The 14,425-nt window shown below is 38.3% G+C and overlaps 1 protein-coding gene across 3 annotated transcripts; it reads right to left on the bottom strand.

Annotated features, from left to right (window-relative positions):
• Window positions 1–9,492: 9,492 nt before the first annotated feature.
• Window positions 9,493–13,584, bottom strand: LOC123871145. Of its 3 annotated transcripts, none has more exons than XM_045914765.1 (3): window positions 13,421–13,584; window positions 12,335–12,460; window positions 9,493–9,807 (listed from the first exon to the last, which is right to left on the bottom strand). In XM_045914765.1, exons 1-3 carry the CDS (start codon window positions 13,460–13,462, stop codon window positions 9,541–9,543), a joined length of 435 nt encoding a protein of 144 aa, XP_045770721.1. In that variant the 5' UTR covers window positions 13,463–13,584; the 3' UTR covers window positions 9,493–9,540. The 3 variants fall into 3 exon arrangements, with proteins under 3 accessions (XP_045770721.1, XP_045770722.1, XP_045770723.1); XM_045914766.1 differs by lacking the exon at window positions 13,421–13,584 and adding an exon at window positions 11,814–11,839 and having other exon boundaries at window positions 9,493–9,791; window positions 12,335–12,454; XM_045914767.1 differs by having other exon boundaries at window positions 9,498–9,791.
• Window positions 13,585–14,425: the final 841 nt, after the last annotated feature.

The raw sequence follows: 14,425 nt of genomic DNA, 5'->3' as shown, positions 1-14,425 counted from the left end.
TACTTAGTATACTCTGTCGATTTACTAACAGATTAAACAATTAACTTTGAACAGTATCTCCTGGTAAATGCTGTTCTGTACGATCGTTCTGTCGATGTTAACTACTAATGCTATAGAGCACACTTTGACTTTGCTCACACTTAGGACACTGTTAAAACGAGACAGCGTTATACCGCCGGCATAAATTTGTCTCGTTTTAACCGAAGCTTAAGTTTAAGCAAAGTCAGAGTACGCTCTATAGATTTCAACCTGAGAGCAGGGCCACGACCTCGTCTAGTGAGTCAGGTGACAAAAAGTCATTAGTATAATATCCTTCGAATCAGGCCACGATTCACCGTAAACACCGATCATACCCGACTGCACCAGAAGGTAATAATTTTTTTTGTCACCTTGTCGTCATTTAGGTACGTCTTGCGCGAATCTTGTGGCCATGTTCTTAATATTAAATATGTATGTAAGCAATTTAGTTCCATCCACCATATTCTGAATGTACGATCGATTCTTAGATCATAAACTTGAAATTCTTCAGCGGCTGTTCCGAGTGGAGAGGGTGGGGTGTATGATCTAAGGACGTAATCTGATAGAATTTTATATAAAAATTACATTAAATATTATGCTTCATAGATATTATTGTTTGTACAAAAGTACCGATGCCAAAATAATATAATAATTCTATTATACATTAAATGTTTATAGGAAATATTCGCGCCTCACAAGTATTACTATACGTAGTCAAATATTATAATATAACATAGCGAAATGTTTTCGAGTGTTGTCGTTTACCAAGTTTTGATACGGCTGCGTGGACCAGTTCACCGTTTTACATGCCGTTTATACATTACTAGTATATTTCTACCGTGTACAAAGAAAGTTGTATAAAGTTCAAGTTATAACTCGCCCATGATTCTTTATGAAAAACCCGTACTACTCGCGAAAATATCTTGTTTTGTGACGTCATCCTTTTTTTTTTTCTTTAAATCTGGCTTTACTCTGATTAGGCAATGTCAAGTTTGTGATATTTTCAAGTTATTGAATTTATACAAGTATGGACTCCGTCTGCGCCGGCGCCCGCCGACATACGCGCGGCGCCCCTTTAGAGCGCTTCCCAGTCAGTTCCACCACCAAAAAACACCAACTAACACAAAAACCAGCCACTCTTAACAAAAAAAAAACACTCCAAACAAGCACAGCACGCGCGCCAGCAAACGCCATCGCAGACGAAGTCCGACGTCATCCTTATACCTATAGTTTTTGTGTGAAAGAAAGACGTTTATTTCTTCAATTGTGCCGCACAATGTTATACCTAAGTGTCGGTTATCCCAGCGCTTCCTCCGGTCTCAAGCAGAATAAATTGTGTCATACGTGGCACAACCCCAAAGGAAGTTCCAGCTCAGCATAATACTGTAAGCCTTGACATACAAGAGCATACAGCTGGAACTCCACGAGCTGGAGCTGGAAGTGGTGACGCCACGGAACTATAACCACAATCAAAGACAGTTCTGGAACAAAAACGTGTCAAAATCACAATACACGTTTCGCGCGTGGTACCTAGTTACTATTTCAATGTAATTAAGATTCAAAGCCTTTGCGAAAAGCGCGTGGTCCATTCATTTGTAGAATATATATTTGGCTACGACTATTATAATAAATCGATATTTCGAGTATGTTAAATTGAGTAACATAACTAATAAGTTTGGTTGATATTAAGGATCCATCGGCCCCACATGGCGCCAAACTTATAACCGTACTTTTCTACACCTTACAACTAATAATTGTATAGCGCAATGAAAACGCACTCTATAGCTTTTAATAGCTTTAAACTTTCGGTAGAGTTATATTTAATTATGTTATACATTCAAAATATAGTTCTTTACAGATTTTATGAAATTTTTCATAGGAGAGTCCTTCATTCACATTTTGGTGTAATATATTTTAGAGATAGTCTTTGCAGACAAATCAGTTTAATTATGATAGGTTTAAGATAAAGTTTATTTGCCATATAAAATTACGTTTAGTCGATGCTTTAAGCATTTTTTATATTTTAAAGATTTATTACTTCTAATAATTTTATATCAAATACGATATTTTACAATGAATCTGGAAATTAACTCTATTAATTTATTAACATTGGTATATTTTACGTTAAGGCTGATATATTGCGAGTGATGCGACACAGGGTGCCATTTTGTATACGTTTTAAGCTTAGAGTCGCGTACATAGTTATTAACAACACGACACTTCTGTAATCCATTTTCATTTCTCATCTCGTCACTTTTACAATGTAATTTTAAGTTTGTGCTGTTTTTATAACTGTACGCTGCTGAAAAATGCATAGTTTTAAGGTGCTCCACATTATTATAAAATTGTAAGAAATCGATTTTGGACCCTATTTTTGTTATTTTTATCTAAAAAAATCTTAGTATTTTTTTAATTCTTCATACAGAATACTTCGCACAGATGTTCTATATCACGAAGACCGTTTGTGTATGTGTGCGTGAGTGCACACGAACACATTGTTACAGTTTGCGTCACGCACGCACACAAATGCGTTAACGTTTATCGGTACACGCACTACTACAACCAAGGCTGATCGGTCATCGTGAAATAGATCATCTATATCATTAGCCCCGCTAGTTTGCTCATTATAATTACTATCATGAAAATTATTTAATGTCACGATCGCAATCACCTGTGATTGGTTGTCGCTTGTCGCTTCCTCACTGATAGCTACGATGCATTGTTGCAATTAGAACGCCATAAATTAAGCCAATCAAAATAATTGCGATTGTAATAATGATTGATGCAGGTTTTTCGGATTGTAGATTATTGTTTTTGAACCCCCCGGCCTAGCTGTTGAGAGACTTTATTGTTCACTGAGGCCTACTGGACACTATTCTGAGCGTTGAACTCAACTGATGATCTGACTTCAACAGCTTAGTTCTTACAGTCAGGCTTTACCATGGAAACGTCGGGCGCGGTGCTAATAGCAATCAAAGTTTACTTACTTTTATATTTTTGTAAGGCCCTTCCTTCCTAAAGAATACCTACTTTTTACTCGTCTACCCCACGCGCACGGGTCTACGGACGCCGTACCGCAAGCCAAGTAAACTGAAGTTTTCTATTACGTCCCAAGATCATCTATGTTTCCACCATTTGCACCTGAATTTCCGATCACTGTGGTGAAAATATATATTTGTATAGAGTATTTCATTTTAATGACGCGCCTACCAGAGGGCGCCGGAGGGCGGAGGCCTACCCTGCTCACAGCGAGGCCGGCGGGGTTCGCTCCGACCGAAGCTCGTGCTCATATTGTTTGTCTGTGATACATTATGTTGGTAAACATTGCAATAACAAGTATTATATTATGTTTGTGGTAGGCTACGCTTTAGTTGCGGACATCTGAACTGGCGCGGTAACTTCAGATGCATTCCAGAGCCTTTAGTTGTTCTAAGTACAAAGAATAAAGGAGTATATTCAATACTTTCTATTTTATTTATGACATCCTTATCCGTTTTAATTTTAAGTAGGGTAGGTACAGCCCGATCTGAAGTGGCAACATGGCGTCTGCGCAGGTCATCATCAAGATTGACCCATCGCCAGCCCACTACTGAGCACGGGTCTCCGTTCAGAATGAGAAGGATTTCGGCCATAGTCCGCCACGCTGGCCCAGTGACAGCTTCACACACTTGAGAATATTATGAAGAACTCAGGCATGCCGGTTTCCTCGCGATGTTTTTCTTCACCATTGAAATCTAAGAAATGATATTTAATTGCTCAGAAAAGTTGATGCATGCCCGGCATCGAAACCCCGACCCCTCGCATAGGACGACGACGTCTTAACCACTGAGCTATCAGCGCTCTTAACCTATTATTATGATGAGCTTTATGCAAAATAAGCCTCTTTGGAAGTTAACTAACTTTTGGAAGTTATGTGCGCGCTTTGTTTTTAGATCTATCCAGTATTTTGTTCTGTCATAGTAAAGCTATAAAGATGTTTAAATAAATAACTAATAATAATTATTATTAGTTATTTATTTAAACATTAACAAATTAACATATTTATTGAAATATGTACAAACAAGCGTAGTAAACAAGCACTTGACCACAATCGCACCTGATGGAAAGTGATGATGTGGTCTAAGATGGGACGCGTTTACCTAGAAGGTGCCTATTTTTAAAGATACCCGGATTGTAATTGGTAGGAAACACGGATCGCGGAAGAGTATTCCAAACCTTAGCCATGCGTATGATAATGTTGATTAGTGCATTTAGTTGAAGTAAAAAAATATTTTGAGCATTAAAATAAAGACGCATTGAAAATATGATAGAAGCACTGTAAAAAGAAAGAAACGGTAGCTATTTAGCTTACCTTAACCTCGCAGCCTTGCTACTGTCAGCAACCTTGTTCAGTGAAGACATCAACAATTTCTTGATTTTCTTATAGTTATTCTTCAAGAACTCTTTACAACTGTCTTTGTCGCTCTTAAATATTTCTTCTAGAATCCTGTACGCCTTCTTGTTGCTACTTTAACGGTGAAGAAAAACATCGTGAGTAAGCCTGCATGCCTGAGAGTTCTCCATTATATTCTCAAAAGTAGGTATGTGAATCCGCACTTGGCGTGCGTGGTGGACGATGGCCAAAGCCTATTCCGAGGACAGGTTTTGGCCAACCCGTGTTGAGCAGTGAGCCGGGTTGATAGTGATGATAAAAATGATGTTTCCAATTAAATAAATAGGTAAGTATGTGTATAAATAAAACAGCGCGAACCGTAAAATATAATTTATTCGAAAAACTTAAACGGGTCTAAACAATAGGGTATTAATAATATTATATCCAATGGCCCGTGTTCTCTACATCGCATAGTACCAACAGTAGCTACTACCACTTTTATAAGTTTCTTTGGCAAAATTCGTTTAGAAAAGCGCAACCTCACGTTGACCAAAACCAATGAAATACATACCATATTGCTTAGTCGCTTCGCGCTCCATTCCTAGACAACAAATGATTGAAATGATATTTTGACGCGCCGCGCCTCAACACAACAACAGAGACTCGTGCTATCTCGCTCCTAACTCGCGCCTACAAAACATGGCGCGTAAGCAACAACCAATAGCGGGCCGAGGCGCGTTACGATTGGCTGAAATATTTTCGCGCCATACAAAAATAAGATTTCTGCGCAGGTGCATCAACATAACTTACAAAAGTGGTAATACTGTATACAAATTGTATTCATTTTGAACTCAATACATAATTATATAAAACACTCCAAATCGACGGAACCGTAGAAAGTAGGTAACTACTTATAAATAGGAAGAGTGCATAGATATTGTCAATTTTGGACATCCGTGTCGAGCTCCGAAGAAAGGGTCCTTACAACTAGGTATATTAGGTAATAGGTATGCTTGTACATTATTATATCATGAATAATTTGGCACAAGTCATGAATTTAACATCAAACAAAAAACATAATGAAATATACCTATAGCAACAAAAATAATGAATATTAATACAAATATACTTGTAAATATTTATATTACAAATCACAACACATTTCAGGGCACTAACTATTAGCCATCCTGAAATTAGAAAAATATTTTGAGAAAGTAGGACTTAATTCGTTCTATAATTTAAAACAATTAATTAAGGATATATTTCCTAAGTTACATATGATATGGAAAATAAATCCATGTAGATAAATGCAGAAAAAATATCGACTGTGCACCATTTTGTAATGACTAGGTAACTGCTAATTAGGTATAAATGTGCGGTAGAACTGGACGTGCTGTAACGCTATATTATTCTCTGAGATAACATTATATTTTATAATTCTGGAATTTGCGAATCGAACCGTAATTTCGATCAAAAAACCTAATCAAATCCATGCTCATATCAGTCTATAGTAGGTACTTATTATAAAATATGTATGTGTGCGTTTGAACAATGAAATATATAATAACAGTGACACTAGGACGTTATTACATGCTTTTCTGAAGATAATCTGCTAATAAGTACTTATTTTACTATGATAATTGTATATCTTGCAATATTGAGTAGTAAGTATATATAGGTACATTCGTACAATAATTTGGAGATACCTATTAATAACTTGTAGAACGTTTTACGAGAACAATATCTAGAACTAGGTATAATATAGGTAAATAATTGCAGACTTCCCTTAAATTCTCATCCCAAACCTACAAAACTATGAAGCAGAAAGATCGCTCGTATAAAAACCACATCAAAACGGATCAAAGACCCTAACCGCTAACCTAGCTAGAGGCTACATAATCAGGTAAACGTGGTAATTTAGACTTACACATAGTTTCAGACATGTATTTTCCTTAATGCTACAATGTTTTAGGGTGAAGTGAGCTGCGAGACCACTTCAGGCGTTGCATTGTTGTGAAAATAAATCCAATGTATGAAAACGTAGGTATATGGAGCAGTTTATGGCAAAGCATTCGTTTCTGTCGCTTACCGCATCAGACGCCGCCGAGGGGCCTAGGTCGTGGCCCAGCGATGAAATGGCGGTCGAGGGCTCTCGGAATGAAATAGCAGCCTCTTCAAGCAAGCGTTTTTGCATTATTTACTTTGCAATTTTATTACAACAGAACGCGAATAAAAGGTAAACAAATAAATGTGGATGACATTTTTTTAGATAGATAGGATACTCGTGCGCTTGACGACAATCATGCTTAAAAAGCATTGATAATATATAGATTGGAGTGCACTCCAATGAACTGAAAGAGCACTGAAGGTTCTTCAGGTTAAAACTAAAGCTTCGTGCGTTAGCCTTGCTCGGATAACCATGAGAACGGCAGGTATTCACTATTCATGGTTTTAAAGAGTTTCTTTATTCTTCCCATGAGCTTTGCAGGGTTGCTTTGCCTTTAGGCATACTAAATGAGGTGTTTCTTTCCAAACCATCAAATGCAACATTGCGCCTTCCGCTCGGTAGCATTCACTTCGCTTTCAAGGCGTGTAAAACATTCACTCCAAAAATTATGTCAACGCTTTTGGGAATTTGGTCTGGATGAGCCAACTTCATGAAACGAAGCGGCAATAGCTTAGTGATTAAGACGTCGGTCTATTCGGAAGGTCGGGGGTTCGATCCTGAACACGTACCTCTACCTTCCAGAGTACGTGTGTTTTAAGCTCTTAATATCCCTTGCTTTAACGGCGAAGGGAGACATCGTAAGGAAAACTGCAATAGTGTTCTCAAAGGCGTGTGAAGTTGCCAACGTGGTAGACCTGGCAGACGAGTGGCCTAAATCGTTCGCATTCTGAGAGGAGACACGTTTTGAATATCGGCCGGCAACAGATTGTTGATGATGAATGTATAACATGCACTCCCAGCTGAATTAGTTACCCAGGTACCTGCAGCTCACTTCGTGCTATTAGTTGTCACGAACAAAGGAATAATGAGTTACTCATGCAGACTAAGATATGTGCATATGATAGCGAATGTTATAATATACCTAAATATTTATATTTATCTTACAGTAAGTAGGTATAATTTATCTAAACTGTGTAAAAGGCAACAAAATAAATGCAATGGAAGGACATCGACTACCAACTAAATTTAACTAGAGACAAGTCTACATGAACGTTAAAGGGTTTCCATCGTCTAGAGCTGTGTGCACACCGACTACCAAATACTTCGAATTTCGCATTTACGAGTAAATCTAGGCTCTACCTATGGAGGAGGGTGTGCGACGCAGGGCCCAGAGGGCACCAAGCGCTGCTTCTAAAGAGCATTATTACGTCGCTCTTCTTGGACTAAACGGGTCTAACTGCGAAATTCAAATTTAATTTGGTTTTTCGCAATTTGTAAACTATTTGTCAAAGTAGGCTTATGGCATTCTAATAGCGAAAATTTACAAATTTGTTGATACTCTGACTTATCCTGTAAACCCTCCTTTCCCAAAAAATACTTTTTACTCGTCTGCCCCGCGAGGAGACGTACCCCAAGCGAAGTAATCGGGGCTATTACTTCCCAACATCATTTATAATTGCACCATTTGCACCCGAATTTCCGATTACCTTTAAAAATATAACTGTAAGTATTCCATTTTGATTCGATCCAGTAGAGGAACAGGAGGAGATCAAACAGTCTGGACACAGCTTTAGATTATGAAGAGATTCTACACCTAACAAACCTTAATATAATTTTGTTCTACTTCCCAATTTTAACGCAATTAATTTATCTCTCTGCAGTTAAACGTCACCCGTTCTACCTAACCGTCCGTCGCAGTGAAGCGCACAGCTCGCGCAGCCACGCTGGAACTGTCGCCGTTCACAAACGTGTTACATGGCTATACATATTCACTTAATTTTGCTCAGACATATGAGACGGAGTTAAGGCGAGACCAAATCCAGAGATATATTTGAGTCTGTCTCGGTTTAACTGTCTTAAACTTACTTGGCACAGTCTAGTAAGGCTGAGATCTATAGAGCGCACTTTGACTTTACACAGACTTAAGACATTGTATAAACGAGACAGCGTTATATCGCTCACATAAGTCTGTCTCGTTTTAACGGAAAGCAAAGCCTGAGTACGCTCTTTAGATTTCAGCCTAAGTACGCTCTACACCTAGATGTCAGCGTGAGCCGCAGTGCGCGGGATGACGCCAGGGCATTTCCCAACTCAAACGCACCTTTTCAACTTCCGTGACGTGTATTGAATGACCAGCATGACTGGGCAACCGTTTTGCCGCCGCGACGATCATTTTATAAATGCATCGACATTTGACGATATAAGTTATAATCCATAACCATACTTATCGACTTGCGTAGCACCAACTTTCGATATTTACATAAAACAATAATAACTACGTACAACCCAGACTACGTAACCATACAGACTAGTTACAAATCTACAAGTGTAGGACTTCAATATGATCGTTATTTTTTTTTTTTTGAAAACATACGAAAAATATATTTTATACAAATAAGTATACAAAAAAATTTAGAAATCAGTTTTGTAAATACTTAAAATGTCCTCACAACAAGTAGATTCTTTACGTATCTATATTATATTTGAATGACAAGTTGTTGAAACTATCTAAGAGATCATGGTTAACTCGTGAACGATATTCAGTTAAGTGCTTACAAATGTTGTTTCGCTAAACTAAGTAAGTATACGGCGCGCCTCAGCCGCGCGCGAATCGCGACGCGAACGTCCCCGAACCATCCGTGATCGTCGCGAAACATTCATTCCCACTGTTTTTCGCGCTGTTCGCGCGAACGAAACTTCGCGCGCGAATGACGAGCGTGTATAATATGTAAGTATTGGCACATCATGTACTCTAGGTATCTGATTTACAATGATTTAGAACTAGCTACAAATCAATTTGACTAATAATCCGAACTCACTGTATTTGGTTCAATAATTCAATTGAATATGACAGTACAAGTGTAACCGTGTCCCACAAAGATATAACCCGCGCGCAGAAAGTTTGCCGACGGCAGCCCACTCACAGCGTCTGCAATAAAGACGAGAGCAGGTTGCAGTCTATATGGACGACCATTAGCAGACATTATGCGTGCGGGTTATAGATTGAAAGGGCAGCATTACAAATCGCTGAGCATTTGGATGTGATGAGCGCGGGGCGTGGTGAGGAGTGTGAGGGCGCTAGCGCGGCGGGTCCGCGTTGGCGATGCGCTGGCGCAGGCGCGCGAACTTGCCGTGCACGAGGCGCAGCTGCGTGCGCAGGCGCGTGCTCAGCTCGCGCTGCAGCGCCTGCACCTCCACCAGCTCCTGCCGCAGCTGCTGGTAGTCCGAGCGCACCTGCACCCCACCAGCTCTTGTACGACTCACACATAGCCACGGCACTCGACGTGGCTATGTGTCCGGCATTATTGTACTACCTCGGTGCACTAACCCGATGACGCGTACCCGAAAGTAGATTAAACAGAGCTCCTACAGACTACAGACTGTTTAGTTTGCTAAATAGGTTTGAACACCTGGGGAAGTGCAAGTTGGAAATACTTGTCGATTGTTTATCGATATCAAACGCTGAGACTCGCCAACTAACCTTCGGTAAACACTGAATAATCCTTTACCCATCAATTAGAGTTCTGTTTGTCCTGTCTGTGACTTGGGGCTATCGTCCGCCTGGCTGGTCAGTGGTGTGACTAACGCTCCTCTGAAGATCGCTTGTGATTTTTGTATTTCAGCATTCTGTTCACCGATGCTGGGTTGTTAAAACAACCTACTATAATTTCGAAATTGAAAAGGAGTAAATGACCAATCGCTAAAACAATTGAATTCTTTCTTGTCAGTTGTAAAAAAACCTTATAAAGCTTTGAATATTTTTTAATTAAAAAGGCATCACTTTCGAAAAAGAAAACAGTCGAAGGGAACTCAGTAAATTAATTATTATTGACTAGATAGGTATGAACAACTTCTAGATAAACGACTTGTGTATGACTCTGTATGAGGTTCGCAAATAGATAGAGTACCTACCACATTTTTGGCCGACCAAAGTTGGCGGGCGGCCACAGCCTGATCCAACTAAACAATCATCCAATCACACGCCTATAGTTTGTAGGGGCCCCAAAAATTTATAATAGTAATTTACAGTAACTAATGCATATTATAAGTTAGTAATAATAAGTGGGACGGACAGCTTTCGGGTACGCTTGCAAGGACAATCAAATACGAAGCGATATTTCTAACTGTCTATTCTTTTCATGAATTAACTCGTTTAATACATGTAAAAAATAGAGCATACTGATAGATGGCTAGAAATCAGTTTTGCGTTGAAGTAGACAAAAATCGCGTATAAAGTATGAGAGAACATAGAATGAGATGAAATGGTCACCCATTGGAAGTATCGTGTGAGAGTGAAGGTTGACTCGTATAACGATGCATCAAAGCTTATAAAAAATTCAGTCATAGTAGCTGATGTTCCAAAGTTATATTGATGTTACTTTTTACGACACGGCCATGACGTTTTTGGCGTGGCGTGTTGACAACACAGGCATGTACATTGTACATAGTTCAACTAACTATGTATTAAGCTTTTTATTTTTATGAGTTTTTTTTTTTACTTTTAGGCATACTCAATAAATATAAAATGATTCATTTATACATGTCTTTAGAGATAATCAGTACACTAAATAAGTTACTTTTAATTAGTCACCATCAATCATACCTTTGTAATGCTAGTAATACAGGAAAATGGAGGATTCAGCTACTATGACGCACATACGGACATCTTAACAAAATAATTATATAAACATCTATAAGTATAAAGAAGGATAATGATGGCCAGCTGTCACTGATGGCAGGCAAGCCACCAGCTGCTGTCCAAGCCTAGTTGATGAAGCGCTGGCCCTGTTCTGAGGGAGTTGAGTGGCGGCTTACATTTGTACCACATTGAAGCCGCTCCTAACTAAGACAAGCCTGAGTGCCACAACTTGCCATTTCTCATTCATTCATTATTTTTAGTTAAAATTCCATCATGAAAATATGGACTAGTCAACATGCATACCTACATATTTTCTATTTAGAAAAAGTTTCACACTTAACTAATGATACTAAATAATAGTTAGCTAAAACTATCAGAAAGTATTCCATATTAAATATGAACAATATAATTATTCTCAAAATCTTCTTATCTTTTAAAGAAAGCAAATTGAATACAACTTTCTAAAATTTACTTTTGCTTTTGCTAATAATAATCGTCTTTTGGAGTAAACTTTGATAGTAAGAATCTCTGACGATATGTTTTTACACAGAATAGGAGAAATAACAAGTTGCGAGCGACATGACAACGGGAGATAGGTACACTAATATTGCTCTGACCTTTCCCAACACTAATATGCAAGGGGCTGAAAAATAAACATTGGCATCTCTTTAAAACTCATCAATAGCTATGTTTAATTTTAAATTGAAACAGTATATTTATTTGTTAAGTATCACTACACAGGTGAGTGGTGCAATGTGAGAGATTACACTGTGACAGATTTTAAGGGATATAATATTATATGAGGTATATCTCTTAAATGTAATCCAATTGACACATTTATCTTTAGTTCTAAGATCCATTACGCACAAAGTTACAGCGATTCTATGTTTATACACTCGGCAACTTTAATCTAAATCACAGATTCTAAAGGTCTCTATCGACTGAGTTACTGGGCAACTATGTAGTTGAGTGCGCGTAATGGGTCTGAGTGTAAACCTAACATGAATTACTATAAAATGTGTGGTTATAACAAATATTTATAAATTATACCATGTTCCACTAGATTAAGTTATCAATATAGTGACTATTATAATAGTTGAACAAGTAAATATTGAGCTGATTGTGTGATGAACCTCACCTCAGAGACAGACTTGAGCAAGTTAACGATGCACACGTCCTGGCTGTCCAGCGGTGCCACCATCTGCTTCTCCACATTGTCCATCTTCCAGCCCATCAAGTCCAGCTGCTCGTCCGTGCGCTTCACCTTGGGTTGTATTACAAATTACAATCCACACATTTACTGAATATAATTTAATTAGCAACAGAAAACAACTGTGTCAGCAGGTGCCTACTGGTGTACTATTTCAAGTTGTCAGTAATAATTGAATTAGGTTGGTAGTTACATGGGATATCCTAATGGTTAAGACTATGTCTATGTCTGCCTGCTATTTGGCAGTTCAGGGGTTCCACCTGAGCATGCCCCTGTAAGTTATTGGAGTCACATGCATTTTAAGTAATTGAATATCACTTGCTTTAAAATAGTGAAGGAAAATGTGAGGAAACCTGCATGCCAGTTCCCCATAATGGCATTCTCAAAGGTGTGTGAAGTCTGTCAATCGTCACTTGGCCAGAGTGGGGAACTGCGGCCTAAGCCCTTCTCATCCTGGAAAGTAGCCCGTACTCAGTAGTGAGCCGGCGATGGGTTAATTATGACGGTAGTAACACTAAACTCTCACTAATCTCGCCTAATTTGACACAAATTAACTTTGAAGGTTATGACCTAAAGAAGTTAGCTGAAAGCAGGTGAATAATGATGGTTGAGTAGTAACTAACTGTATATAGGTTGCCGTCTAAAGTGCTATGTCGACCAGCAGTGGACGCAATGCTGGATAGATTTGGTTTGTCAAGTTCCAGGGATTTACTGCGGCGAACGAAACCGGGGCACAACTCAAATAAATACTTAATATTAGATATTTAAATCATCTCTGTTTACGACTTTACGAGTCATTAGCCGGACGCGCCCACTGTGTAAACAAGATAACTGAATAGTTAACTGCTTATTGGAAGCTACAGCAAAGCCTGTCTAGCTTTACTTACAGCCAGAATTAGCGATACTACTGATACCTTACCTATTTAATAAGTTAAACAAGAGCGGCCGAATGACCTAAATACGGGTCCCGTTAAATTTCGTCAAATTAATTTAGTTTTAACGCCAAAAACTTACAGTTTCTTCCAATTGCTCCATCGTGATTTGTTTTTCAGTCATCTTTTCACACACACTATACAATTTTAATTGAACTTTACTAAAAAAAATATAAAAAATTGAGCAGCTCGCTCAATCATTTTCCTGAATAAAAATGGATAAAAATAGCTTTTTTCTGTGGCTCGATTATGACACATTGACAGATCGTTTGACAATGACATATTTGGCATTTGGATTTTTTAAATTAATTTTACAGTTCTGGATTCTAGCTTTTTAAGCTTCTTAGGTTTGAATCATGACTTGACGTACTGTACCATATACGTCCATGAGGGTACTAGACTCGACATCAAAATAATAATACCTTGTTAGAGCAAGACAAAAACACATTTTTTCTGTCATAATTTATATAGCTTTTTTTTGTTGGGCCCAGTAGTCATCGGTGCCCAACAAACCTCTGTGATAGTAATTTATTGCGAATATAACGAGTTTTTATTTGGTTTTCTCTTTTAAATTTAGTGTTGAAGGTGTGAAGAAAGCTATTTATAGTGTGTCGCTGTGTGATCCGCCGTAATTGTCGTAGCAAGCGCAAATTAAGAAACATAACCTTTCACTCGTAAGTATGATATTTTGTTTTGTTCTTTTGTCCCTTTCGGAAATACGCGTCTGACAAATCTACCTTGTTTCTATATCTGAGTACTGTACAAAAAAGTGGCCCATGGACGTAGTGATTACATACTCTTTGGATCATGGCTCGAAAGCTGAGACGCCTGGCTCAGATTTCGATAAAGAATTATTAAGTAGGTAATGGTCTCTAGTAGATTCTTAATTACGTAGCTTTCGGACAGCCTGCGATGAATAATAACAGCCGCCAGGCTCATACAAAAGAGTAGGATGCTTGGAGCAGGCTTTTGTATTTTCGATTTTACTGTAAATATATCAGTAAGATGATTGTTAATCTATCACACACCAATGTTATACTGTCCTTCTACATAACTCCCATTGTGGATTACGTGAGTAAATGGCAAT

Source organism: Maniola jurtina, chromosome 13 (genome assembly GCF_905333055.1).
Source record: "Maniola jurtina chromosome 13, ilManJurt1.1, whole genome shotgun sequence".
NCBI classification, from domain to species: domain Eukaryota; kingdom Metazoa; phylum Arthropoda; class Insecta; order Lepidoptera; family Nymphalidae; genus Maniola; species Maniola jurtina.
Note: the sequence above shows the minus strand (reverse complement) of the source record. Positions and strands in the feature narration are given on the sequence as shown.

Bases quoted from the DNA above. Each gene is read 5' to 3' on its own strand.
- LOC123871145 (XM_045914765.1), bottom strand. From the start codon at position 13,462: ATGACTGAAAAACAAATCACGATGGAGCAATTGGAAGAAACT. The intron at 12,461-13,420 runs GTAAGTTTTTGG...ATACAACCCAAG, and splicing joins TGGAGCAATTGGAAGAAACT to GTGAAGCGCACGGACGAGCA. The intron at 9,808-12,334 runs GTGAGGTTCATC...GAGTCGTACAAG, and splicing joins TGCTCAAGTCTGTCTCTGAG to AGCTGGTGGGGTGCAGGTGC.